Below are 27,774 nucleotides of genomic sequence, written 5' to 3'. Positions count from 1 at the left end.
GAAGGTGATGTCACTTCCTTCGTCTGGGTGGTTGCCCCAGCGACACGCTGGGCCGAAGACCGGTGTTGGGTACCCGACAGACCCGGCGGTGGGGAAGTCACTTCCTCCCGAAGACGCTGTTTCCTAGCAACCGCCCTCCGCCTCTGTTATTAGCCCCTCCTCCTCGCTCGGTCCAGGACCGGCTTTGCGGGCGCCGCCAGGCCCTGACCAAGGTGAGCAGCTCCTACCCGACGCTTGGCTCTTGATTCTCAGGGTCGCGGAGAACTGGCCGCGGGCGTCCGGGGCTGGGAACAGAAAGCGGGACCTGGGGGCCATGGGGGATCCGGACAGAGACCGCGCTTGGGCGTGCACGGGCCTGGCGTTCGCTGGTGCTCAGCATACGGCGCGGTGAGGAGCGGCGAGCACCCGGACGTCACCTGGCCTGGTAGGGAACGGAACCCTGGGCGCACAACGCTATGGGCGGCCCTGCCAGGCCTCTGCTCCGAGCACGGGAAACCGCGATTTTAATGCGGCTCATCGCGAAAGCTTCGTCGTTTTGTCTGGCTCTCTTTAACACTTTTGTGAGAGGAAAAATTGGCTTGCAATACATATCGCTGGCTGTTTGCGGGTTAGCATTACGATCTTTTTCTTTGAATAGCGCTATATGCAAATATATAGATATATTTTTTTTTTGGTGGTGGTGCTCATAATTTTTACGCCGACGATCCTTTTGATGGCCTTTTAAATAAGACATGACTTATTTTGAAGGCAATGTTATACTTTAGAAGAGAGGTGAAAAATAAGGTGTTCTATTTTAATTGGCAGCATTTTGTCGTATTAACTTGTAATCATTTATTTGCAGACTTTTTAAGTAGTTGCAAAACTATTTTAGGATAACTTCCATTTGAATTTTTTTTAAACAAGGTTGTTGTGAGAATTTGCTATTTCTTTACAAGAACCTTTTTAAGTGAAGATGTAGCCCAATGTTCATATCAGATGCTTTTCTTTGACGTTTGTGGGGAGAGTAGAATCAAATGTAATGAAATAAATTCTGAAGCATGCAAAGTCTGATTTTTTTTGTATATTTCAGCTACCATCAGAAGTTGAATTCTAATAATTAGCTATTTTATAAAGGTAACGAGAAAAAATACACTATGTCTGATGAAGTTTTTAGCACCACTTTGGCATATACAAAGAGTCCAAAAGTTACCAAAAGAACTACTTTCCAGGTAAAGTATTTTTATTTGGAATCATTTCACAGTGTAAACACTGTATTAGATGGGTTGAAATTGGTGATTCTAGGAACAGTCCTATATAAAGCAGGGGTAAATCTTATATTTCTTTTGAGGTTTTGCATATGATCATGTTTGGGCTCCATCCAGTATTACAAACTCCCCTATATGGTTTTAAAACTACCAAAGTAGCCTCAATACTAGTTTCCTACTAAGTTAAAAGTTGAATCGCAACCTTAAATTGCCATTTTTATATAAAAACTTTTTTTCTGTTGTAACATAATGTTTAAGTTTTTTTTTCTGTTGAGTCACTGCAATTTTGAACTCAGCCTCTAAGTTTGCAATATTGATTGCATCCATTTCTGAAATATGCCGAGACAAAAGCTCTTAAAAATACCAATTTCTTTCAAAATACCAGGTTTTAATAAATTATAATCTAAATTGAGCCCCTTCTTATTTATTACCCTCCAGCTCTAATTATAACCTGCAATTAATTTATTCCATAATGTGTGTCTCCTCTAGTTTAACTGCAAGCTCCATGAGGAAGGGCTCTTGTCTGTGATGCTCTGCATTGAGTATGAGGCGTAAAGTGGGTACATGGCATAAAGTGAGCTTGCAGGAAATATTTGTTAGATGAATGAAACCTAAGTTTGAAAGCAGTCGTTAATCAAGCATTGTTTGTTTAAAGAATTACTTGTAAATATGATACCTCCATGTTTGGATGGAAATTGATTTCAGTATCTCATTTCAGGATGAGCTAATAAGAGCAATTACAGCTCGCTCAGCCAGACAAAGGAGTTCTGAATACTCAGATGACTTTGACAGTGATGAGATTGGTATGTGACAGTATGGAAAAGTGAACCACTTTTCTTCTTTTTGCTTCCTTAGTTTTGTATTTAGCCAGCCCCCCAACCACCCATCCCCTCAATCATGTATGTTAAAATAATACCTAAGCATTCACTAATTTTAGATTTTCAACTTTTTAATTAGTAGAAAGCCACTCTTAATTTTCAAGAAGTTGTATGATTTTTGTTTTTTGTTGTTGTTTTGTTTTCTAAATGTGTATACGAAAATATAAATTAATTGATGGCAGTTTTGCAGTAAAAGGATGGCTGCCAGTGGTAAACCACATTGGAGAAGACAGGTTCATCTTTAAGATCAACCCTAGGAGGTGCTACAGCTAGTTAGTAACTAGTCCCACAGAACTAAACTTCGGTGCACATTAGAAGTGCTTTTATAAAGCTTGCTATAAATCAGATTTTTTTTTGGCTGTGATAAGGGGTAAATTTAAAAACCACAGACTCTTCATGTTTCATATATCAGTACTATTATAATTTGGTTTCTGTTAGCTATGTAAATATATTAACATTTTAGTTTCAGGTATAAGCATACAGAATTCTAAACTTTGTGTTTTTGTTTGTTTGTTTGTTTTTGTTTTTGTTTTTGAGATGGAGTCTCGCTCAGTTACTCAAGCTGGAGTGCAGTGGTGCAATCTCGGCTCACTGCAACCTCCGCCTCCCAGGTTCAAGTGATTCTCCTCCCTCAGCCTCCTGAGTAGCTGGGACTACAGGTGCCCGCCACCATGCCCGGCTAATTTTTGTATTTTTAGTAGAGATGGGGTTTCACCACATTGGCCAGGCTGGTCTCGAACTCCTGACCTTGTGATCCACCCGCCTCAGCCTCCCAAAGTGCTAGGTTACAGGTGTGAGCCACCGCACCCGGCCTGGTGTTTTATTCTTTAAAATTTGGTGAATAATTGTAATTGATTTCTGTAAAACCAGTAATAACCACAGTTAAATCACTGCTGTATAGTTAACTTAGCATTTCTTATGATTCTTAGTAAATCTAATATTCTGGTGTGGATGGAATTGTAGTTCCAAAATTTTTATGGAAAAAAATATAATTAGTAGTTACTAATTAAATTCTTCCATTTACAAATGTTCTTGATTTTATATGAAGAAGTAATTTGCAAATAAAAGTTTTACAGTCCATAATCTAATTTAAATGCTACATGGCTGATTGTTAGGGACCTTTGGATGGCTTTTTCCAGAGCAAACAGTGTTTGGTTGTTTGGTACCCTACAGACAACACAATAAATACATTTTGAATAAATTAATGAAATTGGAATTTTTATTTCATAAATGTTAATGAAACATGCCTGAGTTAGCTGTGTTTTTAGAGCTGCAAGACTATTTATAAAATACATTTGTGCCTATTCATTGTTAGAATTTTGTTGGTAGCTTTTAAGGTAAACTTTGATTAAGTTAACATAACTTTGACAATTTTTAAAAATACTGTTGAAAACATTTTTTCTTTTCCATTTTTCAGTTTCCTTAGGTGATTTTTCTGACACTTCAGCAGATGAAAATTCAGTTAATAAAAAAATGAATGACTTTCATATATCAGATGATGAAGAAAAGAATCCTTCAAAACTATCGTTTTTGAAAATCAAGAAATCAAATGGTAACATAACGAAAGATGAGCCAGTGTGTGCCATCAAAAATGAAGAGGAAATGGCACCTGATGGGTGTGAAGACATTGTTGTAAAATCTTTCTCTGAATCTCAAAATAAGGATGAGGACTTTGAAAAAAACAAAATAAAAATGAAACCTAAACCCAGAATTCTTTCAATTAAAAGCACATCTTCAGGTAATTTGTTAGGATTACTGTAATTGCATTTCTTGGAAGTTTATTTTAAGATAATCAGTCCCAAAATTTTTATATGGTAGCTAGTATATATTTAAGAAAAAAAGACAGACTTCCATTTTACAGACCTGTTGTATTTTGTCTAACTTCAGTTTTACAGACCTGTTGTATTTTGTCTAACTTCAATTTTACAGACCTGTTGTATTTTGTCTTGCATCTAGGCTGTTGCCTGATAGAAAGCCAAAGCACAAAGCCAAAGCACCTTTAATCATCCATAGCATCCATAGCTGTGGATCTCCAGACACCTAGACCTGTGAGCTTCAGTTTTGTTTGTAGGTGTGGAACTGGAATGGAATGCTGTCTAATCCCTCTCACACTCCAAAGATTAGAGTTACAGCAATATTGAGACTAATCCTTAAAACAGTCTTTGCCATACCAACATTGTGCCAGAAAATTTTCTTGACATTTGTATATTTGAAGGATGAGTTATGTTATTGCTGCTGTTGTTTGTTGAAGCATCCAGGCACTCCTTAAGAGAATCTCCATTTGATCTCTGTATTGCCTATGAAAATCTACTAAGATTCAGTTTTCCAAAGGAAAGTTCCTGGAGTGATCTGGGATTACAGTTAGTTCTCCCCACAATTTTACTGAACTTTAAGCATAAAGGAACAGAGATAGAATGAAACAGAGACCAAGTCCTGTCACATACCCTGGGCCACCATTCATGAACTTGTATATGCAAGGTTAAGGATTTTTTGTTTTTCATTCTTTGTATTTTATAAAGGAATTATTAGTTGATGTTAACCTTCATAAAAATCTCGTTCCATATCATCAGTAAATACAGTGCTGGTAAATATTTCATACTTTGCATATTAGATACCAGTGGTAACGTCAGACAAAACTTTATTTCAGACATGTATTGGGGAACTGCTCCTTTCTTCCTGACCCCACAATCTCATTAACTTTGAAATGAGCAAAGGATGTAAGCAGAGCAAAAAACACTAGAATAATGTCCAGGACACTGGGGGAAAAGCTTCTGTGTATTATATATGACTTCAGCAAATAAGTTAAGCTTCAGTATCCTCATGATGAGGAAGCTAAAAATAACCCTCTTTCTATTCCTGCAAAATTGTGAGAGTTTATTGAAGTGCATCTCATAAACTATAAAAACCTACAAAAATGCAAACAGGATGCATAATGAAACAATTAACTTGTTAAAATGTACCTTCCAAGTATAGTGAGTGAAATCAATGCTGGCGAGAAGAGGAACATAATTGAACTTTGTTATTAAGAAAATGCGAGCATATATAGCAACTAAAAATTTGTCTGAGACAGGTGGATGTATATAATTAGAAGTTTATGGTAGATAATCAGGAAAGCAATAATCCACCTATTTCATACCTTAAAAAAAAAAAAAAACCTGTGGTGTATTACAACGAATAAGAAAATACTGCATTTTAACCACAAGGTGGCATCAGGATCCTAAATGCTCTACTTATATATGCAATGTTATATTCAGTACGTGTAATATAAAAATAATTACCTAAATAGGTAATTGTATACATTGATTACCAAAAAAAGCGCTTTTCTTAAAGTATAGGCATTTTTTTTTCTTTTTGGGAACTTGACAGTACTTCCGGAAGTGGAATTTTTGTAGAAAATATATTAAAGTTGTCATTCTCAGGTTCTTCAGGTTGAAAAGTAAAAATTGAGGCTAGTGTTCCTAAGATAATATCTGGCATATAGAATATATTAAGTATTTAAATGAATAAATTAATATATGAATGATTTATCTTTGAAAGAGGGAATATGGTTCATGAGTTTATCCTCTAAATTCTTTGACTTTTTTTTTTCTGTACAGGTTTGGAACTCAGTATCTTTAATGTGGTGAGATATTGCTGAGTAGCAAGTAATGCTTTATGAAACTATTACAGCTTGAAGGTTTTCTCTGTCCTTGCTTGTCTTTTGTAAAGAGTATAATAACCAGACTTTATAGTCACTACTGAAGTGACAGTTGCTCTATAAAGTGAAAGTATTTTTCACAGGATATGTTTTTATTTTAATACTAACATGACTGGAATCATGAACTTTGGAGTCAAGATGCTTCTCCTTTAATCTGAGATCTGCAGCCTGCTAGAGTTTGTGACTTTGGGCATGAGACCTCTTTGTTCTCATTTTATTCATCTTTAAAAATGGGATAATAGTTGCCTACCTCTAGGAGTTTGAGGCAATTAAATGAGTTCACATATTTGAAGTGCTTAGAACAGTATTGGCATAAATTTAGCACTCTATAAATGTTCTGATTATTCATTTTATTATTTAGCGTTTGTTTATAAACATGCTCAGCAGGTATAAAGTATCAGTCATGCGGGATGCGTAAGTTCTAGAGATCTGCTGTACATTGTGCCTATAGTCAACAGTACTGTCTTTTGCACTGAATGTATTAAGAAGGTAGATCTCATGTTTGTTCTTACCACAATAATAAAAAAAATTGACTCAACACCTTCTTTCAGGCATTATATAATATTCTGCTTAAACTGAGGCTCAAAAGACATGCAAGCATTTGTCAGGAGGAGAAGCAGGAAGTGGATATTCTAGGCAGGGGGATCAGCTTAGGTAAAGGTATGGTAGTAGGAGGGATTGGAGGGATTGTGGTATGTGTGCATGACAACTGTTAGCCCAGCATTTCAGAGACACAGATGACAAAATGGCTGTAGATAAGGCAGTGAAGGACAAAACCATAAAATCCCTTTTATGTTGTTTAAAGGCAGTTAAGCTTTTATTCTGTAGGATTGGATCATGGGGAGCCATTGAATAATTTTGTAGAAAGGAGTGATGTGATCTGATTTGGATTTTGTAAATATCATGGAAGCAGTGATCTAGGAAAGAGTGGATAAGGACCCGACAGCAGGGATGTAGAAAGTGGAATAAATGAGATATTTGGCAATTAGAATTGATAGGGTATATTGATACTCTGGATTTAAGGGATAATAGAGGGAGGAATCTAGAGCCCTTGGATTTGGGGTTGAACATTTGGCTGGAGTTTAGGATGTAGCTAAAATTGTCAGCTACTTATAATAATACCAATTTGGTATGGTTGTGGAATCTTCTGGCAGAATCCATAAGCCCATTTTTAGGTAAATGGGAGGAAGATGTTAATTAGACCAATTTTGAAGTTGAGAAAAATGCGTTTGTAGAACAATAGAAACATAAATATGTATAGCAGGTAAAATTCAGGCAAAAAATATATACATGGAAAGTCTTCCCATTGTTTCGAATACTGGATGCAAATCAGCAGTAGATTCTTGATTTAAACTTAGAAGTAATGGAAAGAGTGAAATTTTAATAAATGCTAAAGAAGTTTTATGGACTCAGAACAATTAACTCATAAAAGATTCCTTCCTCTAATGAGAGTTAGCACTCCTATCCCTTGAGTGCCAACATCATCATCTTTGTTCTTATAATAGCACTTATAATCTTAGTAATCTCGTCTTGTAATTTTGTTTAGAAAAACCAACCTGTAAAGTACCTGGACAGGTCCATTGCCACTTTGTTGATTATGAGGTTTAGTAACGTGTACAGGGCTTGGTACTCAAAGGCTTGATGGATGAGCCTCCTCATTTTATAGTGGTAGAAACTGGGGCAAGATTTTGCTTTGTTTTTTTATTTTTAACATTTTTTTTGAATATTATAAGAGTTCACAATGTTGAAGAGTTAACTTCTTGTGACTGGTTACTTTCAGGATGACAACTGTTTCTTTACTTTGTTTTTTGTTGTTGTTGTTTTTTGGTTTTTTTTTTTTTTTTTAGATGGAGTTTTGCTCTTGTTACCCAGGCTGGAGTGCAGTGGTGTGATCTCGATCTCGGCTCACTGCAACCTCAGACTCCTGGGTTCAAGCAATCCTCCTGCCTCAGTCTCCTGAGTAGTTGGGATTACAGGCACGCGCTACTAAGCCCGGCTAATTTTTTTGTATTTTTAGTAGAGACAGGGTTTCACCGTGTTAGCCAGGCTGGTCTCGAACTCCTGACCTTATGATCTGCCCACCTCGGCCTCCCAACGTGCTGGGATTACAGGCGTGAGTCACCGCTCCCAACATGCTGGTTACAGGCGTGAGCCACCGCGTCCGGCCTGATTATTAACCATCATTTATTTGTGCCTTACTAGAGCTCTGTATAGAGAAGAGTTGTGGGCTTCATCTGGACTCTTCAGGACAGAGAACAAAGGGGCATAGGCACAGGAGGGAAGTATGGTAGCACCCAGAGAGATAGATAAAGCCATGGTCATTTTTTTATACACACACTTTAAGCATTTTATTTTTCAGCAGAAAACAACAGCCTTGACACAGATGATCACTTTAAACCATCACCTCGGCCAAGGAGTATGTTGAAAAAGAAAAGTCACATGGAGGAGAAGGATGGACTAGAAGATAAAGAAACTGCCCTCAGTGAAGAATTGGAGTTACATTCTGCACCTTCTTCCCTTCCAATGCCAAATGGCGTACAATTAGAAGCTGAGAAAAAAGCATTCTCTGAAAACCTTGATCCTGAGGTTAGCACTACCACTAAACTGTTGAATTGTGTTCTTGAATTTATGCTTTTTTATCTGATTATGGAAAAGAGAAGGAGAGAATGAATTTGTGTGCATGTGTGTGTGTGTTTTACATATTTTCTTCTGCAACTGATAAGGAAATAATTTTTAAAAATACACTGTATTCCACCGAGTCTAAAACTGCATCAATTGTAAGATGTAGCATTATTTTACATACCACTAAGGAAGAAGGAAATGCATCCAATTAAACTATAACACACCAGTGATTGTAGAGTTTATCCAGTTTTAGAGAAAGTAAAATGTCAAAAAGTGTTGCTTTTCTGAATCTATATAATAGTGTTTATCTTTAATAATTTTTTAAATTTATGTATCTTTGAATTATGTAATTTGTGGCCAAGAACAATATAGTCAGTGTCATTTTATTTATTTGATTTTATTCACTCAACAAATGTGTGTTGAATGTTCATGGCACTCTTCTGTGTTCTTTGGGTTATGTTCCAATAGCATTAAATGTGGCCTTTCAGGTTTCCATCAGGGAGTTTACTATGCATTGTTATTAAGGGAGAACACTTCGTTTTTCTCTTTGTATTTCATTATGAGAAGCAAACTGTCCCTTCTGAACATTTCAGAAGGGAAAAGTACAGGAAGAACATTTCTTCCCCATAATCTGCTTGGGCAGATTAGGGAACTGCATGCCACCTGGCCAAGCTTCTTTCTTTTTCTCATTGCTTGTCTGCAGTGTTGGTGCTTAAGGATCTGCTCTCTGGGAGGTGAGGCAGAAGGTGCTGAGAGGAGCTCTTTTGTGCTATGACTAAATGGGGGAATCCCCCTAATTCAGACCGGAAGTATTAGGAAGCACAATAGGCTACCAATTCAAATCTTGTTCTGCAGTTGAGCTTTACCACTTCTTCCATTTTCTCAAATGTTTTCTCTCTATTGCTTTTGACATATAATTTCCTTTGCACCCATAAAATACTGCGGAGAAAGAAAATTAAAGTATTTGTACAACAAAGTTGAACTTCCTACACTGTAATATCATTACCTTTAGGCTAGATGATTCTATGAAGAAATATTTACCTTAGATAGACAAATATAATTATTTCATATCAGATATAATATTCAGAATTTTGAGGAAAACTCAAGTGCATGCAATCTATGTGTTTTTCCTATCTAAAATATTTGGAAGTAGCAGCTTACTTGATTTTATTAAATGCTTTCATTTGGACAACTAGTAATATTTGCTTGGAACTAAAGTATTTTACCTGTCTTCTTTTTGCTTTCCTTCAAAGGATAATTGTAGGAAGAGCTATCAAAATCAAATCTTGGCCTTAAATATTTATAAGAAATGTGATTATAAAGTAATAGGAGTTTTGAAAATTGGTAAAAATAAATAGAGAGGTGGTGGTAGTTAAAGAACTTGAATAACTCTTTCAGTGACCCCTTTTAATGACCAAGACGTCAAGGCTTGAAAGTAAAGCATGCTCACCTCCATTGGCTTGTCACACTTTGCGTTTCAGCAACAAATGCCTAAATAATGCAGATTTCAGAGTTATGCACTATTTCAATTTGTAGTTTTAATAATGCTATTGTTCCCATAAATGTTAATTATTAAACTTACGTGGCAAATGTATTTTTTTTTTTTTTTGCGAAAACAGGATTCATGCTTAACAAGTCTAGCATCATCATCACTTAAACAAATTATTGGAGATACTTTTTCACCAGGATCTGAGGGAAACGCATCTGGAAAAGGTGGTTATATCTAATAATTATATCTTATATGTGAACTCTGTATTACTTAGACTCCTGTTTGTAAGAGAAATAATACTTTGTATAGTTATAAGAGAAATATATGTTTTTATGTATTTGAGTTTTAATCCTGACTATGTAGTTAACTAACTGTGATTTTGGATGCAGGACTTAATCTCTCAGTGCCTCAATTTCCCTAAGTTATATTATTTGTCTCATAAGGTTATTGTGAAAATTAAGTGATATAGTGCATTTTAGCCATTAGCCTAGTTAATAGCCCAAGTGGAGTGAGCACTTAAGGTAAACTATTGTTATGTATGTGTTGCTGTGATATTCTGCAGGACAACATAATAGCTAGGTGGAATTTTAAAGTGAGACTAAGCTAGATTCCAATACAGGCACAATTACATAAGCAAAGTAACTAACCTTTCTGACCCTGTATGTTGATCTTTAAAATGGGTAAAATAAGAGTAATTTGCCTTATAGGGTGTTGTAAGAATTAAACATGTAAAGCATTTACAGCAATACCATAGTAAGCACTTGGTGTGATATGTGAATTGTTAACATAATTTCTTTTCTTAGTGATACGTAGCTTAATGAAACCTAAAAGACATAGCTATTTCTAGGTCTGAGATGTGTAATGAACATTTTAGTGCTTACTATGTAGTATCATTTTTGTCATTTTACAGATGAGAAAAGCTGAAGTGCAGTGACTTAGGGAAACATACCCAATTGGGGTCAGTGATGGAACCATAGTTAAATCTTGAGCTCCAAAGTTCTTGTTCTTTTCACTGAACAGATTAACAGCTCCAAAGAATCCAATAGTGAATTGAGTGATTTTAAGCCCATGTTACCTCAAAACAAATTCCAAAAAAATGGTCATAATGAAACCAACAGAATTAAGACTTTTCACAGTAAAGATTCAGGTTTAGCTGCAAGGTGGACGTTGGTAAAACTGAAAGTTGGTGATCCCATTCCAAAATGTGGTAAAATCAGAGTAGTAGAAGCAATTCTATAAATGCAAAACTGAATCTTCTTATGCCAGAGCTTGAGCCTGTTTCTTGGAGCACTGAGAGGATAAGCAATAGGCTTGTCTTTATTGCCCCTTATGGTATCAGAGGAAGTACTACATCTTGGTGAGATGAAACTCACTAGAGACTGTGTAAAATTGCATTAATTCTTGGTTCTTTCTGCAGCTATACAATTCAACAATTTTACTACTAGTAACTGTAGTAGCCTAGAGAGGTGTGACACCTTCTTATGCAGCCTGTTGTTCCAGCTAAGAAACTCAGGCTTTAGAGTTGAACAAATATTGTCATCTCACTTACTTGGTTTGTATATCAACAAGCTCTTTTGACATGTCTTTGTTTTAGGGTAGTTATTCCATTCTGTTTATTAATATGCTATTTTTCTAAGTACTAGATTTGTTAAGTGCTTCATTAGTTAAGCCTAGACTATTTTTTTTTTGTAAATCACTTTCGAAAAGAGTTTATGCAAGTTTAATATGATAAGTTTTCTTCATATTTTGCAAGAAAAAAGAGTTTATAGATAGTCCTCATTTAAAAGAAAGCAAATGAATCCAGTATTTACCTTATTAATTCAGAAGGGGGTTTTAATGCTATTACTCTGTCTCAAAATAGATCCAAATGAAGAAATCACTGAAAACCATAATTCCTTGAAATCAGATGAAAATAAAGAGAATTCATTTTCAGCAGACCATGTGACTACTGCAGTTGAGAAATCCAAGGAAAGTCAAGTGACTGCTGATGACCTTGAAGAAGAAAAGGCAAAAGCGGAACTGATTATGGATGATGACAGAACAGTTGATCCACTACTATCTAAATCTCAGAGTATCTTAATATCTACCAGTGCAACAGCATCTTCAAAGGTATTTGTAAAAATTCATACTTTTCATACTACAGCTTAAAACTTGAAATAGAACTTTAAGAAATTTTATCTTCTATGTTATATACTTCTGAATTACCAGTGGAAAATTTATCTTTTGATAGTGATATTGTATTGTCACATGGTTCTTACTTAATCCAATAAAATTTAACTTTAAGGAAAGTTTGTAGTGAATATAATGAAACCCAGTGTTTAAAAATTATCAGAGGTGTGTGATCATAATATACTTTTAAATGTCTCAGAAATGCATACTCATAGTGTATATATTTCCGTAGGTCTTCATATTTTAAAAATATAACTGTCTGGAATAATTTCTGAGATTTTAAATTAGAGTTATGTTTTTGGATATTGTTTTAAAACGTGTTAACAATTTTAACAAAAATCTTAAAGAAATGTTTATCAACATCTGTGCTTCTTTAAAATAGATGGTTATCATCAGGAACATTAGTATTATTATTCGTATTTGATCCTTTGCCTTTATTTCCTAATTTTCAAAATAATGAACTGGTGCCCTGGCAACCTCCAGAGGTGATGAAGTTGCTTTGTTTTTTCTTTTTTCAATTCATGTAAATTTAATGGTTACAAGTGCTTTTTTGTTACATGGATATATTGTGTAGTGGTAAAGTCAGACTTTTAGTATAAACTAATATGTACATTGTACCCATTAAGTAATTTCTCATACCGCACCTCCCTCTCACCTTTCCTAGTCTCCATTATCTATTATTCCATACTCTATATACATGTGTACACATTATTTAGCTCTGACTTGTAAGTGAGAACATGTACCATTTGACTTTCTATTTCTGATTTATTTCACTTAAGGTAATAGCCTCCAGTTCCATCCATGTTGTTGTAAAAGATATCATTTCTTTTCTGTATGGCTGAATAGTATTCCTGTGTGTGTGTGTGTGTGTGTGTGTGTGTATACACATTTTCTTTATACAATCATATGTTGATGTACACTTAGGTTGATTCCATATCTTTGCTATTGTGACTAGTGGTGTGATAAACATATGAGTGCAGGAATCTTTTTTATATAATGATTTATTTTCCTTTTGGCAGATACTCACAGTGGGGTTGCTGGATTGAGTGGTAGTTCTATTTTTAGTTCCTTAAGAAATCCCCAAACTATTTTCCATAAAGATTGTATTAATTTACATTCTTACCAAGAGTATACAAGCATTCCCTTTTCTCTGTGTTCTCACCAACATCTGTTACTTTTTTAACTTTTTAATAATAGCTAAATATTCTGACTAGTATATCTCACTGTGGTTTTAATTTGTGTTTCTCTGATGATTAGTGATGGTGAACATTTTTTTTCATGTTTCTTGGCCACTTGTATGTCTTCTTTTCAAAAAGTCTATTCATGTTTTTTGCCCTCTTTTTAGTGGGGTTATTTGTTTTTCGTTGTTGTTGTTGAGGGGAACATTATTATTCTAACCTTAAGAAACAGATATGTAATATGTAGGATTACTTGTCCCTACACTAAATTGTGCCTGAGTGCTATACTTTAAAAATTTATGGTGTAGCATTTTCAGTCTTTGTTTCTCCTGAATTTGTCATTATCTCTTGTAGCTGCAATTAGCTAGCAGCTCTGTGTATTTATTATCAGTGGAAGAAAACAGGGCTAGCTGAAAATTTGTGTTTGAGCAATACTTTTATAACATAAAATACAAGCTTTTCTTAAAATTTATGAAGAAGGTTCATTAAGCCATGTTCCAGGTATATCATCCTTAGCTAATTTCTTTAGGAAAAAAGCACTACTGCTAAGTTAGGGATGTGTTTATTATGTCTGTGCTCTCACTTTACCACTAGCACCCATCAGTCTGTGTAAAGTAGAAAAGTTGTTCCTTAAAAGAAGAAAAGATATTCCGGAGTTTATAGACAGGATTGTAGAATGTCTAATAGAGGCAATTCTAAATTAGAACAGGCATTTCATATGTAACAAGTAAGGTTGTAACTTGTTTCTTTTGACTGGACCCTTGGCTTCATTCTTACTCTCTACTGAATGACCTTTTCTAAACAGAAATATAATCATTCTCCATTAAAGTCTTTCTGTTGGTTTCTCATCACAAGAATTCCATCCAGACTCCTCATTGCTGCCTAGTGATCTCACCTGGTTCTTCCCTGACCATGTCTTCCTCCGCTTTCCCTGCCATTCACTATGCTTCAGCTCCATTCACCTCTTTCTGTTTTTCAGAGATAACAGGTTCCGTCCCTTCTCAGGCTTTTACCACTTGCTGTTTCTTTCTTTCATAGACCTTCAGGTGGGCCCTTTGCACTCTTAGCTCTGATGTCAGCCCCTCAGGACAGCCTTCCCTGACCAACTTCTTTAAAGCAGCTCCTCAGCCCCACTCTAGTCATTCTCTGTCACTGCACACTATTTTATGTCCTTCATGAGCCATGTTTGCTTATATAATTATTTTTGGTCATCCGTCTCTAGAATTTAATATTCTTAAGGGCATTTTATTCACTGATTTGCTCCCAATGTCTACTGTGTTTGACACATAGTAGATGCTTAAAGAATAGTGATTTACTGGCAGTTTGGCTTCTAAGCCTAAAAAGGATAGTTGTCATGAATAAATCATCTTTGGCATTTTCTGTTTAATAGAAAACAATTGAAGATAGAAATATGAAGAATAAAAAGTCTACAAGTAATAGAGCATCCAGTGCATCTGCCAGGTAATACAGTTACCAATATTTGTCATTTATGGGCTTGCATTCTAGCAAAGCTAGTTTTTATTTAACTTTCATAAAGTAAATTTCTTTTGGTGTTACTGTATTTTCTTTTTATTTCCATTTCATAAAATGAAAGTAGTTACTTCATGATAAAACCCCTTGGTTGATGATATTATTTGAAATAAAGTAATTTATAAAAAGTAAGTCTATTACTGATTGTTTTAGTGCCTGGAATGTTTATGCAATACCTTTGCTCTCCAGGATCGTCCTAGGAATATTTTTCTTCTTTCTTAATGTCAGTGATTAGGGATTCTTTGTGCTCCAGACTGCTTCTGGAATAGAGCTTCTTTCTCCTACTTTTCCTGAGTCAAGCAATATAAAATGGTAATAAAGCTGAAGTCTAGCAATGATACTTATTCATTATCAAGTATCATTGTCTAACATGAGAAATTGTACTGAAAGCCTTCAGAATCTATGAACTAAGTAGGTTTATTACAATGATTATCTGTATAGCTTCATTCACACCAATGATAATGAATGCCTAACTCATAAGCGCTAATCAAAAACCTTCTGAATCTTTAAAATTATCGTTAGTCAAATTATCATTAATCAAATAAAACAGAGCTAGCAAGCTTTTTCTGTAAATGGCCAGTTAGTGCATATTTTAGGCTTTGTAGGCGATACAGTCTGTATTGGAACTACTCATTTCTGCTATTTTAACAGGAAAGCAGCCACAGGCAAAACTTAAGTGAATGATTACAGCTATGGTGCAATAAACTTTGTATATCAAAACCAATGGCTGGCCAAATTTTCCCACCAATCCCTGACATAGATAGTACTGTTCTTTCTAATTTTATATTTGGAATGCTTCATGTAACAAAATGATGAAAGAAAATATTAAAAGAGTGATTATAACCTACTGTATTGTTTTTTCCATGTAACTTGAGAAGTGGTCCATATTTCTTAAGTTTCTAATTACAAATATTTAAAAAGAGCAATCATTTTAAAGCTATATAACTTAAAGTTATAAAATTTAAATTATGTTGAAGGGGACATATTTATGTCCCCTTCTACATAATTTAATATTCTTTGTATACTAAGACAGTACATTTTACCTACATCATTTTCAAAGTAATTGTAATTTGTTAAATTATAATGTAGTTTTCAATTTTTTTTTTTGAGATGGAGTTTCACTCTTTTGCTCAGGCTGGAGTGCAGTGGCATGATCTCTGCTCACTGCAACCTCTGCCTCCTGGGCTCAAGCTATCCTCCCACCTCAGCCTCCAGGGTAGCTATGACTACAGGCATGTGCCACCACGCCAGCTAATTTTTTGTATTTTTGGTAGAGACAGGGTTTCACCATGTTGCCCAGGCTGGTCTGTAACTCCTGAGCTCAAGTCATCCACCCACTTTGGCCTTCCAAAGTGCTGGGATTACAGGTGTGAGCCATCATGCCTGGCCAGTTTTCAAATATTATACGTGCATATTCTAACAGATCTCTCTTCTACCAAATGCAATTGTAATATTTTGTCTTGATTCATTTGGATCTTTTCAGATTAATGACCTCTGAGTTTTTGAAGAAATCTAGTTCTAAAAGGAGAACTCCATCGACAACTACCTCTTCTCACTATTTAGGGACTTTAAAAGTCTTGGACCAAAAACCTTCACAGAAACAGAGCATAGAACCTGATAGAGCAGATAACATAAGGGCAGCTGTTTATCAGGTAAAAAAGGAAAATATTTTTAAGAAGAGAAGAATGATCACTTTCATAAGCCTACACTGTTTATAAAGAATAAAATAATCCTGATAGAAAATGATGGTTTAATACTTAAATTTATTGAGAAAGAGTTTCCTTTTAATACATGAGTAATCATATTTTACTAAATTATTTGCTTCCACACTTTGCATAACTGATCATAGTTGTTTTTAAAGAAAGAATATGACATTGCAATTTATAGAAATACAGCACAAGCCAAAACATTGTAAAGTCTATATATGTTTTCATTTTTTTCTTCTTGAAGTTTATATGAACAAAAGGAGTTATTATGAACAAAAAGTTATTAAAGTTTTTCTTTCCTGAGATGTTGTTAGGCGTACATAGAAAAAAGATTTTATTAATTTATTCACAATTCTAAAAGTCTTTTTTTGTCTTTTTTAAAGTAGAATAGTATACTTTAGAAAATTGTACATGTGAATTTCAGAGAAAATGTTAATATAAAGAATTCTAATTCACTTAAGAAATTTTAAATATTATATGACCTTTTTCTTGTTCTCATAGGAGTGGTTAGAAAAGAAAAATGTATATTTATATGAAATGCACAGAATAAAAAGAATTGAAAGTGAAAACTTAAGGATCCAAAATGAACAGGTATTCTGACATATAGAAGTAAAAATGTTTTGGATTTTTATTTCAGTAAAATATCCCTGAATATATAACTTTTCTAAATCAGCTTTTTAAATGGCAAAATAACTTGTATATTGAAGAAATGATTTCTGGTTTTACTTCTGTTTTACTTTATACATTTTAGTTTGATATAACTGTTTTACATGAAAACAGATTTTAATTTTGTATATGTATAGGATAGCTTTGTTCCTGCTGATTATGAAGTTATTATTGTTTATGAGCACCTAATTCACTTTTAAAAGTTGATTTCATTTAGAACTTAATCAAGAAGGCCAGGTACTGTGGCTCACGCCTGTAATCCCAGCACTTTGGGAGGCCAAGGCAGATGGGATTCCTTGAGGTCTGGAGTTTGACACCAGCCTGGGCAATGTGGTGAAACCGCATCTCTACTAAAAATACAAAAATTAGCCAGGGATGGTGTTGGGCACCTGTAATCCCAGCTACTCGGGAGGCTGAGGTGGCAGGATCACTTGAACCCGGGAGGCGGAGGTTGCAGTTAGCTGAGATCGTGCCACTGTACTCCAGCCTAGGTGACAGAGACTCTGTCTCAAAAAAAAAAAAAAAAAAGAAAGGCACGAGAAGATAAAGGATCATTAGACACTAGTTAGCCTTCAATTTTCCTCTTTTCTCTCTTGAATTTTATAAGTATCTTCAAGCCCAACCCCTACCTGAACTCTTGATCTGTATCCTTTCCCGTTGAACGGAGGTGAACTTTTGTTCCTGTCTCTTCTGTACTGAGTCTCTTCCTCTAACTCCTGCTTGTAATACGCTCAGTTATTTCTTATCTTCTAAAGTCAAACTTCTGGACAAAAACTCTAGTGTGCTGTTCAATACTAAAAATAGATTTAGAAGAAAAATATTTTCCAAAGTGAACTGCACGATAATGCGTCAGTAGTGAAGGGAGCAGCCCTCCAGGGGGCGTGCCTGTCTATCTGTTAACCACGTTCATAGCAGTATGCTGCTGTGGTCAGTGCCATACCCCTTCTCATTTGATTTTCGTAGCTCTGTGAGGTAGATAGTACTATGACTTCTAAATTATGTTACCCCAATATTAAGGTTTTATGTCATTTAATATTGAACAATAAAGCAAACATAGAATATTATGGGATTAGATTGAAGGAAGTAAAATAGTAACATAACTTGCTATACAGTCTCCAACCTATTTTTCAGTCGAGCACATACTTTCAACATTTGGAATACATTTGTGCAGTAAGAACTTTATGTTTTGATACCATTCAAAATTAAGATTTAAACCAAAAATCTGCATCTTACTGCATGGCTTGGCCAATTTGCCTTACTCTAACTTACTTTATAAGCCCATAACTTTGCTGATTTTTTTCAAATATTTTATTATGAAAATTTTACTATACCACTTAGCCTATTACAGTTTATTTTGATATAATTTGTTTAGTACACTTTCAAAAATAATAGTTGACATCTTTCTCATTAATAGGTCAATATGTGATCAATGTTTTTAGAAAAGGACGTTTTAAAACCAATGAATAATTCAGATAACATTCTTTGTAAATTAACTTATCTAAGCCATTCTAAATAAATTGCCTACTTTGAAAGTTAATTTCTAAGTATAATGAATATCAGAGGACTAAAGATAAATGTATATGTGTATATTTATATCTAGCCATATTTGTGTCTATGTATATATACATATATATGTATATCACTCTATTATTTTTTCCACTGTAGAAAAAAGCTGCTAAAAGAGAAGAAGCATTAGCATCATTTGAGGCCTGGAAGGCTATGAAAGAAAAGGAAGCAAAGAAAATAGCTGCCAAAAAGAGGCTTGAAGAAAAAAACAAGAAGAAAACTGAAGAAGAAAATGCTGCAAGAAAAGGAGAAGCACTACAAGTATTCAGAACTTTGCACATCTTAATTATTTTAAAACATTTGAAATCCAAATTAATGATTAACCATATTTTTATTTATTTTCAAATATTCACAGTAAGAAAATTATTCTGAACTTTTTCAGGCTTTTGAAAAATGGAAAGAGAAAAAGATGGAATATCTTAAAGAGAAAAATAGAAAGGAGAGAGAATATGAAAGAGCAAAGAAACAGAAAGAGGAGGAAACTGTTGCCGAGAAAAAGAAAGATAATTTAACTGCTGTTGAGAAATGGTAATCCAAAATCATAAATATTTTGATATATTTTAAATTAGTAACACTTCAGGATTTTATAAAATTTACTTGAAATTTAGTAATGCATTTCAATTTCATTACTGTCAAAGATGTACTAGGGAATCTTTATTATGTATTTTCCTTTAACTCTCCAGTGTTTTATACTATGCTCTATAGGAATGAAAAAAAGGAAGCTTTTTTCAAGCAAAAGGAAAAAGAAAAAATAAATGAGAAAAGAAAGGAAGAATTGAAAAGAGCTGAGAAAAAAGATAAAGATAAACAAGCTATTGATGAATATGAAAAATGGCTGGTAGGTATTATTTGTCAATGCACTTGTGTCTTTTTCATGTACCTTTTGTGTCTTTTCTGTCCCTAATTCTAATTCTGTTTGCTCCAGATCTACTGATCATTTCTACCTGGAATCTGCTTTGTTGAATTCAAGCTCTCCTCCTGCATATAGCATATTTTCTTTGATTTAGTCATTTCTATTAATGTTTCTACTATTCCCTCAAACACCCAGGCTGAAAACTTGTTATAATCTTCCTTACCTGCATCCCCACATTTACCATTTACTATTCATGCCCATTCTTCCTTTGCTGTGATTCTCACATCTAACATAGAAAGAAGCCAAGTATACTATTGAGGGTACTACGTGGTAGAACTTGGTCATGACAAAAAGTAACACTGAACTTAACAGTGAGAAAATTATTCCATCTTTTATTCTCTTTTGATATTTCTGATGACCTCAAGGAGAACCTCTTATTTAGGCATTTTTAATGAAAGAGAGCAGGTTTGAGGTTTAGGAGGAGCAATAGCTAGCTGAACCAGATATGTGTATATATTTGATTTCACTTTACTTATCTTTATAAAAGTTACTTTTTGTTGATGTCAAGCAAAATATTATTTTCCATTTTAGAATATCAATATAAATATGCATTTTGTCCATTTTTATATAAGTAATACATTACTATGAATACTTTACATAAGTAGGTAACACATTCATACGAATAGTTAACATATCCATATGATTCAGCAACCAAAATTATAGTATTTTTGCACTAGAAGTCTATCCAGTCAGGTTTCCTATCAAACTTTAAAACAACTCATACCAATCAACTAAATCATCCAGGTTATTTTTGATTTGCATTTCTCTGGTTAGAATTGAGCTTGAATATCTTTTCATTTGTATACAGGCCATTTATCTATTATTTTCTCTGTAAATTGTCATTTCATAGACTTTGCACACTTTTCTATTAGATTGTTGGTTTTTTTTCCTTACTGATTTCTAGAATCTTTTGTTTTGTACTGGGGAAATTAGCCTATCATTTTTTATATGAGTTGCAAATATTTACCCCCACTATATTGTTGGTTTCCTGGCTTTCCTTATAGTATCTTATGCCATGAAGAATTTAAATTTTAGGTGTCAAATTTATGTCTTTTTTTTTGGCTTTTGATTTTCAAGCATAGTTGAAAAGACCTCCACAATTTGAGGTTAAACAGAATTCTCTTATTTTTCTTCTAACAACTTTGTGACTTTAATATCTTAATGTTTTAACATTTGTTCTGCTTAGAATTTACCCTGATACATGGTGGGAAATATGATTTCAACTTTAGTTTTTCCAAATATATCCTTTATAAAGTAGCCCATTTTTACCCATTGATTTGAGGTGCTATTTCTGTTATATGATACCTTCTCATGTTTTCGGGTCTGTTTCTTAGCTTTCTGTTCCATTGGTCAGTCTCGTGATTCCAGTGCCACACTTCCATTATTAGGCTTGATATGTCTAAATATCTGCTTGGATTCATCTCCCTTTATAGTTCTTCTTTCACAGTCTTTCTGACCAGTCTTGTTTATTTATTTTTTCCATAAACTTAAGAATCAGCAGTAGTTAGTACATGCTGCTGTACATGGGACCAAAATGAGCGATTTAAAGATAGGATAAAAAGATAAAACAATAATAAACTTAAGAAACATGCCAGACCAACATAAAGAAAATTGTAGAACTCTCCTGAACAACACAAATGAAGACTTGAGAAAATGGATCAGAATTGCCCATGCACAGAAACACACTTAACCTTATAATGATGTTGTAAGGATGGCAGCTCTCCCTGAAGTCATTTAATGCAGTCTTAACAAAAGCCAACAGGATTTACTCTGTGTGTTGACTTTAGTACTGCTATATGCTAATTCGATGCAGAGAAATAGTAATAAAATAAGGTAATCAAAATTGGTTCAATTTTGAATGAAAAAGGTAGTGTTTCATGATGATTTCCTTAAGTTAATCTGTTAAATAATGCTATGTTCTAAAAAAAATTTTAAAGTCTACTTATATTAAGAATATGTACACTGACTGCTAATATCAATTAGGGAAATTAAATGTAAACATTTGAGTTTTCCATTTTAATTCCATATCTTCATGAAAATGGAATAGAATTTCTTTAATAAGTCACATTTAGGTATACTATGTTTAATTATAGCACTTAATTACATTGTCATTGTCATCAGTCCTCTGAAGAACAAGAATTCCTCAAAGACCAAAGACAAAATAACATGTTTGATATCTAGTAAAATGTCTGCAAATATAGTACACCTATAAACACATAAACATACATGTTACAGATCGGTTCTCGTTCTTACCAAATTCTTACTGAAATTTGTTTGCAGATAGAGTAGAAAAATTGCCCCTGTATAGAAGTCTAATGACTTCAGTTTTCATGGAAAACAACATCTCAAGCTTTTTATATACAAACTAGTTTGAACAGTAAGCATTTGGTGGGTAATTGCTTTAGGGGAATGTTAATAGCCAAAGATCAGGTAAGACTAAAATATTTTTCTTGCCAATTACCAGATTAATTCATCATTACCTTTAGTAAGAAAATAAGCAAAAAGCTCAGTTTTCCACAGATAAATGTCAGAAGGACTTTTTAACAAGGTTCTTTTAATTACTATCAAGGTGACTATTGATTCTTTTGAATTGATATTACAGTTAATATAATTGTCTATTTGCTACCCTGGCTTTACAGCTCCCTGCTAGTAAGATGAAGCATATTTCAAGTTACTGTCCCCACATGTTAAGTGAAATTACAAAAAGAGATTTATTCAGTCAATTTCTGTGGACACAGTCTGGTCACTGCTTTTCTTCCACCTAGCTAGATGGTCTGTCTCTAAAATATTAAAATGATTGAAGATGATCTAATTACAGCTTTGCTCTTCTCAATTAAAATTCTGAAAGGAAGTTTCCTCTTTGCCTTATTAGAAATAGCAAGCAAACAAACATGCAAGCATTCTTATGACATGGAATGAGGATATGGGTGTTAACATTGACAAAAAAAAAAAAACAAACCTCCCACTTCACTTTGTTTGTTACATGTGAATGGAAAGCTTGTACTGTATTGCCATATTATTCTTGTGGCATTTGTATATATACTGATGAAAAGATGCATACATACCTAATCATTTTCCGTAATGCCTTTCCTCCCAAGCCATCAACCTGCAGAGGCAGGTTTCACTGAGGGTTTTCCTGCTCCTTGAGGAATATGAGAAAAATACCAAGATGAAGACACCACCAAACCTTATAGTGTTAGCAGAGACATAGAGGAACACCTGGTGCCCCTCTTCCATTTCTTGTCTCCTGCCTTCTGCCAAGCCTTAGTCACAATCCAAGTTGTAAGATGGAAAGACCAGATCCTACTAATATTTCAAGTATTATTATACTATAAAATATTATATCCCATATTTTTATTCCACAGATGAATTTGAGAATCATTTCATTTCCCTTCATGTCCTCCCGTCAGATAACTAAGTATCTGCGTATTAGACGTATTAGACTGCGTATTAGACGCAGATACTTAAGTTATTTCTTTGACGGGAGGACATGAAGGGAAATGAAATGATTCTCAAATTCATCTGTGGAATAAAAATATGGGATATAATATTATGAGAATAATATGAAGTAGGACTATCCCTATCAAGCAATAAAATATAAATTTACCATTACACTTCTGTGAATCATCATTATTTCTACTGTTCTGAATTGTTCCCATCATGTTCCAGGATACATAATCTTCCATAAAAATACACTCTCTGAACTCCGCATTTCTCTCTGTCTGTGGGCCTACTTTTGTCTGCTTTTCTTTATAGTGAAACATCTAGAAAGTTTTGCTTATACTTCCTTAGTTCCTTATATCCTTTTCATTCACTTCCCACTTCAGTTTTGTCTTTGTCCTCATCACTACACCAGAATCACACTTTGAAAGTTACAGGTTTGCATCTAGACGGTCTATTGTGTGTTTCTGTCCCATTTCAGAATATCTCAGCATTCTACAGTGTTGAATTTCCTCATCCTGCAGCTGTCACCTCCTTTGGCTGTCATGCTTCCCTGGTGTTCCCCTCACTTCTCTGCCTGGCTTCTGTGTCATTCGTTGAATTCTTTTACCTGAGTTCTGCATGTTAACATGGCCTGCCAAGCCCCATATAATCTTAGTCCTCATCCATTTTTTTCTCACCTGGTGCCCCTCTTCCGTTTCTTGTCTCTTGCCTTCTGCCAAGCCTTAGTCACAATGGATATTTTTGTTTCCTCCCACAGCACACATTTTTTTTCCCACTCTCAGAGCCCTCACCACTACTGTTTGCAAGCAAAGCTCTTCCCCGATATTTATCACGAGTGGCTTCTCTTATCCATCATGTCACACTTCAAAGGGACTTTCCCTGAGTCCATTTTTTGTTGAAAGTAAATACTCTTTTTTATTCCTTCTCATAGTTTTAAAACATGTTTCAGAGAAATTCACACAATTTGGAATTATCTGTTGTTTATTTTCTTGTTTGTTTCTGTCCCTTTTGAAAGTTCCCTGGGGGACAGGGACCATATTTGTGTGTTGGGATTTTAAAAAATTATTTTTATTTCCAAATGACACATAAAAAGTGCACATATTTATGGAATACAGTGTGATGTTTCCATCTACATTGTGTACATTGTGTAACAATCAGAAATGACTCACAAAGGTAGGCAAAATGTTTGATGCAAAGATATCATTAATATTTATTATAGGAAAGTACACAAATTACTAAAAATTAAAGGCAAATGCCGTACATTTAAATGGGCCAAATAATTGAGCAGAAAATTTACGAAAGGCTAAAGAAATGTTTGAAAATGTGCTCAAGTTCAATAATAAAGAAACAGGCAGAATTTTTAACTATTTGTAAAAAATTTGAAGTATCTCATACTGTCATGACATATTGAAACTTTGCACCCAGTAAATTCACTTCTGAGAATTTGTTCTCACAAAGTCACCACCAACTTATAATAGTTACTATATTTGAGTTATAATTATAGGTCTTTTTTTCTATTTTATACAATTCTTTTTTAATGTTTTCACTTTTAAAGTTTAAAAAATTAAGTGATATTAATACTTGCAAATTGACAATGGTTACTATTTTTTTTCTTGTTTCCATTTTTTGTTTGTTTGTTTTTTTGAGACAGGGTCTCACTCTGTTGCCCAGGCTGGAGTGCAGTGGTGCAATCTCGGCTCACTGCAACCTCCACCTCCCAGGCTCAAGCCATCCTCCCATCTCAGCCTCCTAAGTAGCTGGGACTATAGGCGTGCACCGCCACACCTGGCTAATTTTTGTGTTGTTTTGTAGAGATGATGTTTCACCATGTTTCCCAAGCTGGTCTCGAACTGCCAGGCTCAAACAATCCACCCACCTTAGTCTCCTAAAGTGCTGGGATTACTGGCATGAGCCACCATGCCTGGCCCTACCTGTTATTTCTTTATGATCTGTTAAACTAGGAAGTGATATATAAATATCCTATAATGGATTATTTTGTTCTTCAGCAAGCAACCTGATTTGAAAATAATAATCATATATGTACATAAATTTATAGTGTTCTATTTTCTCTTTAGGAAAATAAGGAAAAACAAGAAAGAATTGAACGAAAACAGAAGAAACGTCATTCCTTTCTTGAAAGTGAGGCACTTCCTCCGTGGAGCCCTCCAAGCAGAACTGTGTTCGCAAAAGTGTTTTGATAATTCTAGTTCTTACATTATTTAGTTATTTATCGGTTTGCCAATATTAGCCATAGATTTAAAACCATTCAATTATTTATAGTTAGAGGAATATATTTTAATTAAATGCCAGACACTCCTGCTGACAATGAAAGAAATACTTTGGAATGTAATCAGTGAAAGCATTTTTTTGAACTGTAGATAAACGCCTCAAACAAAGACCTAATAATCAGATTGTTTTTACCATTAAGATACATAAGATTTTATCATGTCCTGATAGTTCTTATGGTGGAGTGATTCATGATCTTTTTCATTAAGCTCTGTATGTTATTTAAGTATATTTAATTCCAGTAATAAAAAGGAAATCATCTAGGTACCATAATGATAGAAATTATTCCTTTTGTGGATGATTGTGAATCTAGATTCAGGTTTTTAAATGAAGGGTCGCTGGGAAGTGCGCATATATTATTCCTTCTGAAACTGATGTTTAGCTCAAAGCAGTTGCATTTGTACTGTGCAAGTTAGAATTTTCATCAGTTGAGGCAGTAGTTCAGTAGAACTCTAATCATCAAGGCTTTTTATTTAAGAATTTTGCCTTATGTTTTAATATGAGTGTACTTTATCTGTTCCAGGCTTATGTGACAATCATAGGTACTTTATAATGAGTCCACCTCTGAAATTTTTCTTTCTGAATTCTATCTCACTTTATTATTTCAGTGATACCAAAAGACATCAATGTCACAGTAGTGATATGCTTATGTATTAGTTATGGAAATTCCACAGGAGTTCAAGGTCATTATCACTATAATTATTTTCCAGACTAAAGCCATAAAGGTGATTTAGGCAATTATTGTCATCTTAGCTAGTCCTGTTTTATAGCTTATATTCAGCAGACAGCTGTATGGGAAGGTAAATATGTTGACAATGTCCACAAAGCCTTTATTTATTTATTTATTTGATCTCTGCATGTCCTCATACTTGACCTGGTCATCTGGTTTAAGACAGGCCAAGTATATGCTCACGGAGTTGAAATGCATTAGTCAGTTGTGCAATGCGGAGATGATGGATGAGAATATACAGTTCCTATTTATTGAGCATCTAATATATAATCTCTACTGGACCTTTACAATGTATTTAACATCTTTACAACAACTTTTCAGGGTAGGTGTTACCGGCTTCATCTTACATATAAAAATACTGACGCTCAGATAAACCAAGTAACTTACCGTCCATCTGGAGTGTGCCTAAGTTGAGATCAAACGGGATTCAGTACGTCTGACTGAATCTGCCTCCTTCTGAAATCTCTATGCTCTTTTTCACACTTCTCTGTAGCCTCAGAGACTGCCAAGTTCTGTCAAGACCTCTGCATAATATCAACGTTACAAACACGTTTTAACTTTTAGAGCCTAAAATCATGTATTGTTATCCAAAGATGATCTTTCTCTACAGAAATAGCTGCTTGTTCTTAGAGATGGTGGAGGTCATTAAATCTATAAAGTGAGATAAAAATCCATAAGATTTCATGAGTTACTCAGGCATCTTATAACTACTATCAGAATATCAGAAAACTCAGCAAGTTATGTGACAAAGGCTTTGAGATGGTCACTCCAGACGTTCCACATACTGAGCGTCAGCCTTCTTGCTGCAGTGCATGTGCAAGATAAGATGTCATAGGCAGCTTTGTAAGATTGTATCAGTGCTATAGACAATTAAGAGAAATTTCATAGATAAAACTGGAACCCTTTCTATATGGCCAGAACTGTAATACTTTATGATATTGATCTGATTATCAGCAATATGTAGTATCAGCATGGAATTTAGGACCTCTCTTACTCATTCCTGTGTCCCCCATAGTACCAAAAACAGTGCCTGCCAAAATAGATTAAGTGTTTATTGTATTAGCTGTTTAGAGCTGAAAAGATATTTACAAATTCCAGGGAAGTAAAAGGAAAAAAACTGAAAAAGGTACAGCTACTTTTGGGGATGTGAGATCATGAATGTGTATCTTATAGATTTCACATTATTTATTTACTTTCCAATTATTTTCTTCTACATTATCATATTTAGTGGCTAACCGTTATTACTTCTTAGGTTGTTGTGAGAACTGAGTTAATTAATGTAAAGTATTTGACACATAATAAGGACTTAAATGTTCATTGTTGTCATTATTCATTTATTACCATGAGCCCTACATTTCCCCATTCATGAGTGTGAGAACATTAACATAGATAGGGTTGATAATGGTTATTTGACATTACACATTTTTAGGAAGAAGAAATTTCTGTCTTGCTGGCCAGTCCATGCTGTAACACTCAAAAAAAAAAAAAAAACAGAAAGATGCCTTGTATTAGGGCCTTCCTGAAAAGAAAGCTAAGTAAGTATTAATTTCTTAGGATTGCTTCTGAGGTAGGTTGAGGTGTTTGCATAGACCCAACAAGTCATTCACTTCAAGTTTTTTTTGTCTTACTATGATAAATAACATATTATTTCCTGTT

General features: G+C 34.4%; 1 protein-coding gene and 1 long non-coding RNA gene across 10 annotated transcripts in view; one reads left to right on the top strand and one right to left on the bottom strand.

Moving 5' to 3' along the window:
• Positions 1-3: 3 nt before the first annotated feature.
• Positions 4-27,615, top strand: MAP9 (microtubule associated protein 9). Of its 8 annotated transcripts, none has more exons than XM_055384222.2 (14): positions 4-212; positions 1,070-1,208; positions 1,963-2,047; positions 3,540-3,860; positions 8,182-8,405; positions 10,061-10,154; positions 11,864-12,039; positions 14,668-14,738; positions 16,291-16,459; positions 17,015-17,104; positions 18,845-19,006; positions 19,128-19,273; positions 19,451-19,583; positions 25,178-27,615. In XM_055384222.2, the coding sequence occupies exons 2-14, from the start codon at positions 1,134-1,136 to the stop codon at positions 25,298-25,300; spliced, it is 1,869 nt and encodes a 622-aa protein (XP_055240197.1). In that variant the 5' UTR covers positions 4-212; positions 1,070-1,133; the 3' UTR covers positions 25,301-27,615. The 8 variants fall into 8 exon arrangements, with proteins under 8 accessions (XP_055240197.1, XP_055240193.1, XP_055240190.1 ...); XM_055384218.2 differs by having other exon boundaries at positions 11,792-12,039; XM_055384215.2 differs by having other exon boundaries at positions 8,179-8,405; positions 11,792-12,039.
• LOC115934339 (uncharacterized) overlaps positions 14,984-27,774 on the bottom strand; it is a 52,960-nt gene continuing 40,169 nt past the window's right edge. Inside the window, exons 3-7 of one of the 2 annotated variants that reach the window (XR_004070166.3) lie at positions 26,506-26,769; positions 22,724-22,800; positions 20,964-21,175; positions 17,809-17,973; positions 14,984-15,097 (exon numbers count right to left, since the gene is read on the bottom strand). This is a non-coding gene — a long non-coding RNA (uncharacterized lncRNA). The remainder of the gene's footprint in view (positions 15,098-17,808; positions 17,974-20,963; positions 21,176-22,723; positions 22,801-26,505; positions 26,770-27,774) is intronic. The other variant, XR_004070167.3, reaches the window with a different exon arrangement.

Source organism: Gorilla gorilla, chromosome 3 (genome assembly GCF_029281585.2).
Source record: "Gorilla gorilla gorilla isolate KB3781 chromosome 3, NHGRI_mGorGor1-v2.1_pri, whole genome shotgun sequence".
NCBI lineage: Eukaryota > Metazoa > Chordata > Mammalia > Primates > Hominidae > Gorilla > Gorilla gorilla.
The sequence above is the reverse complement of the archived record's forward strand: the minus strand, read 5'-3'. Positions and strand labels throughout refer to the sequence as shown.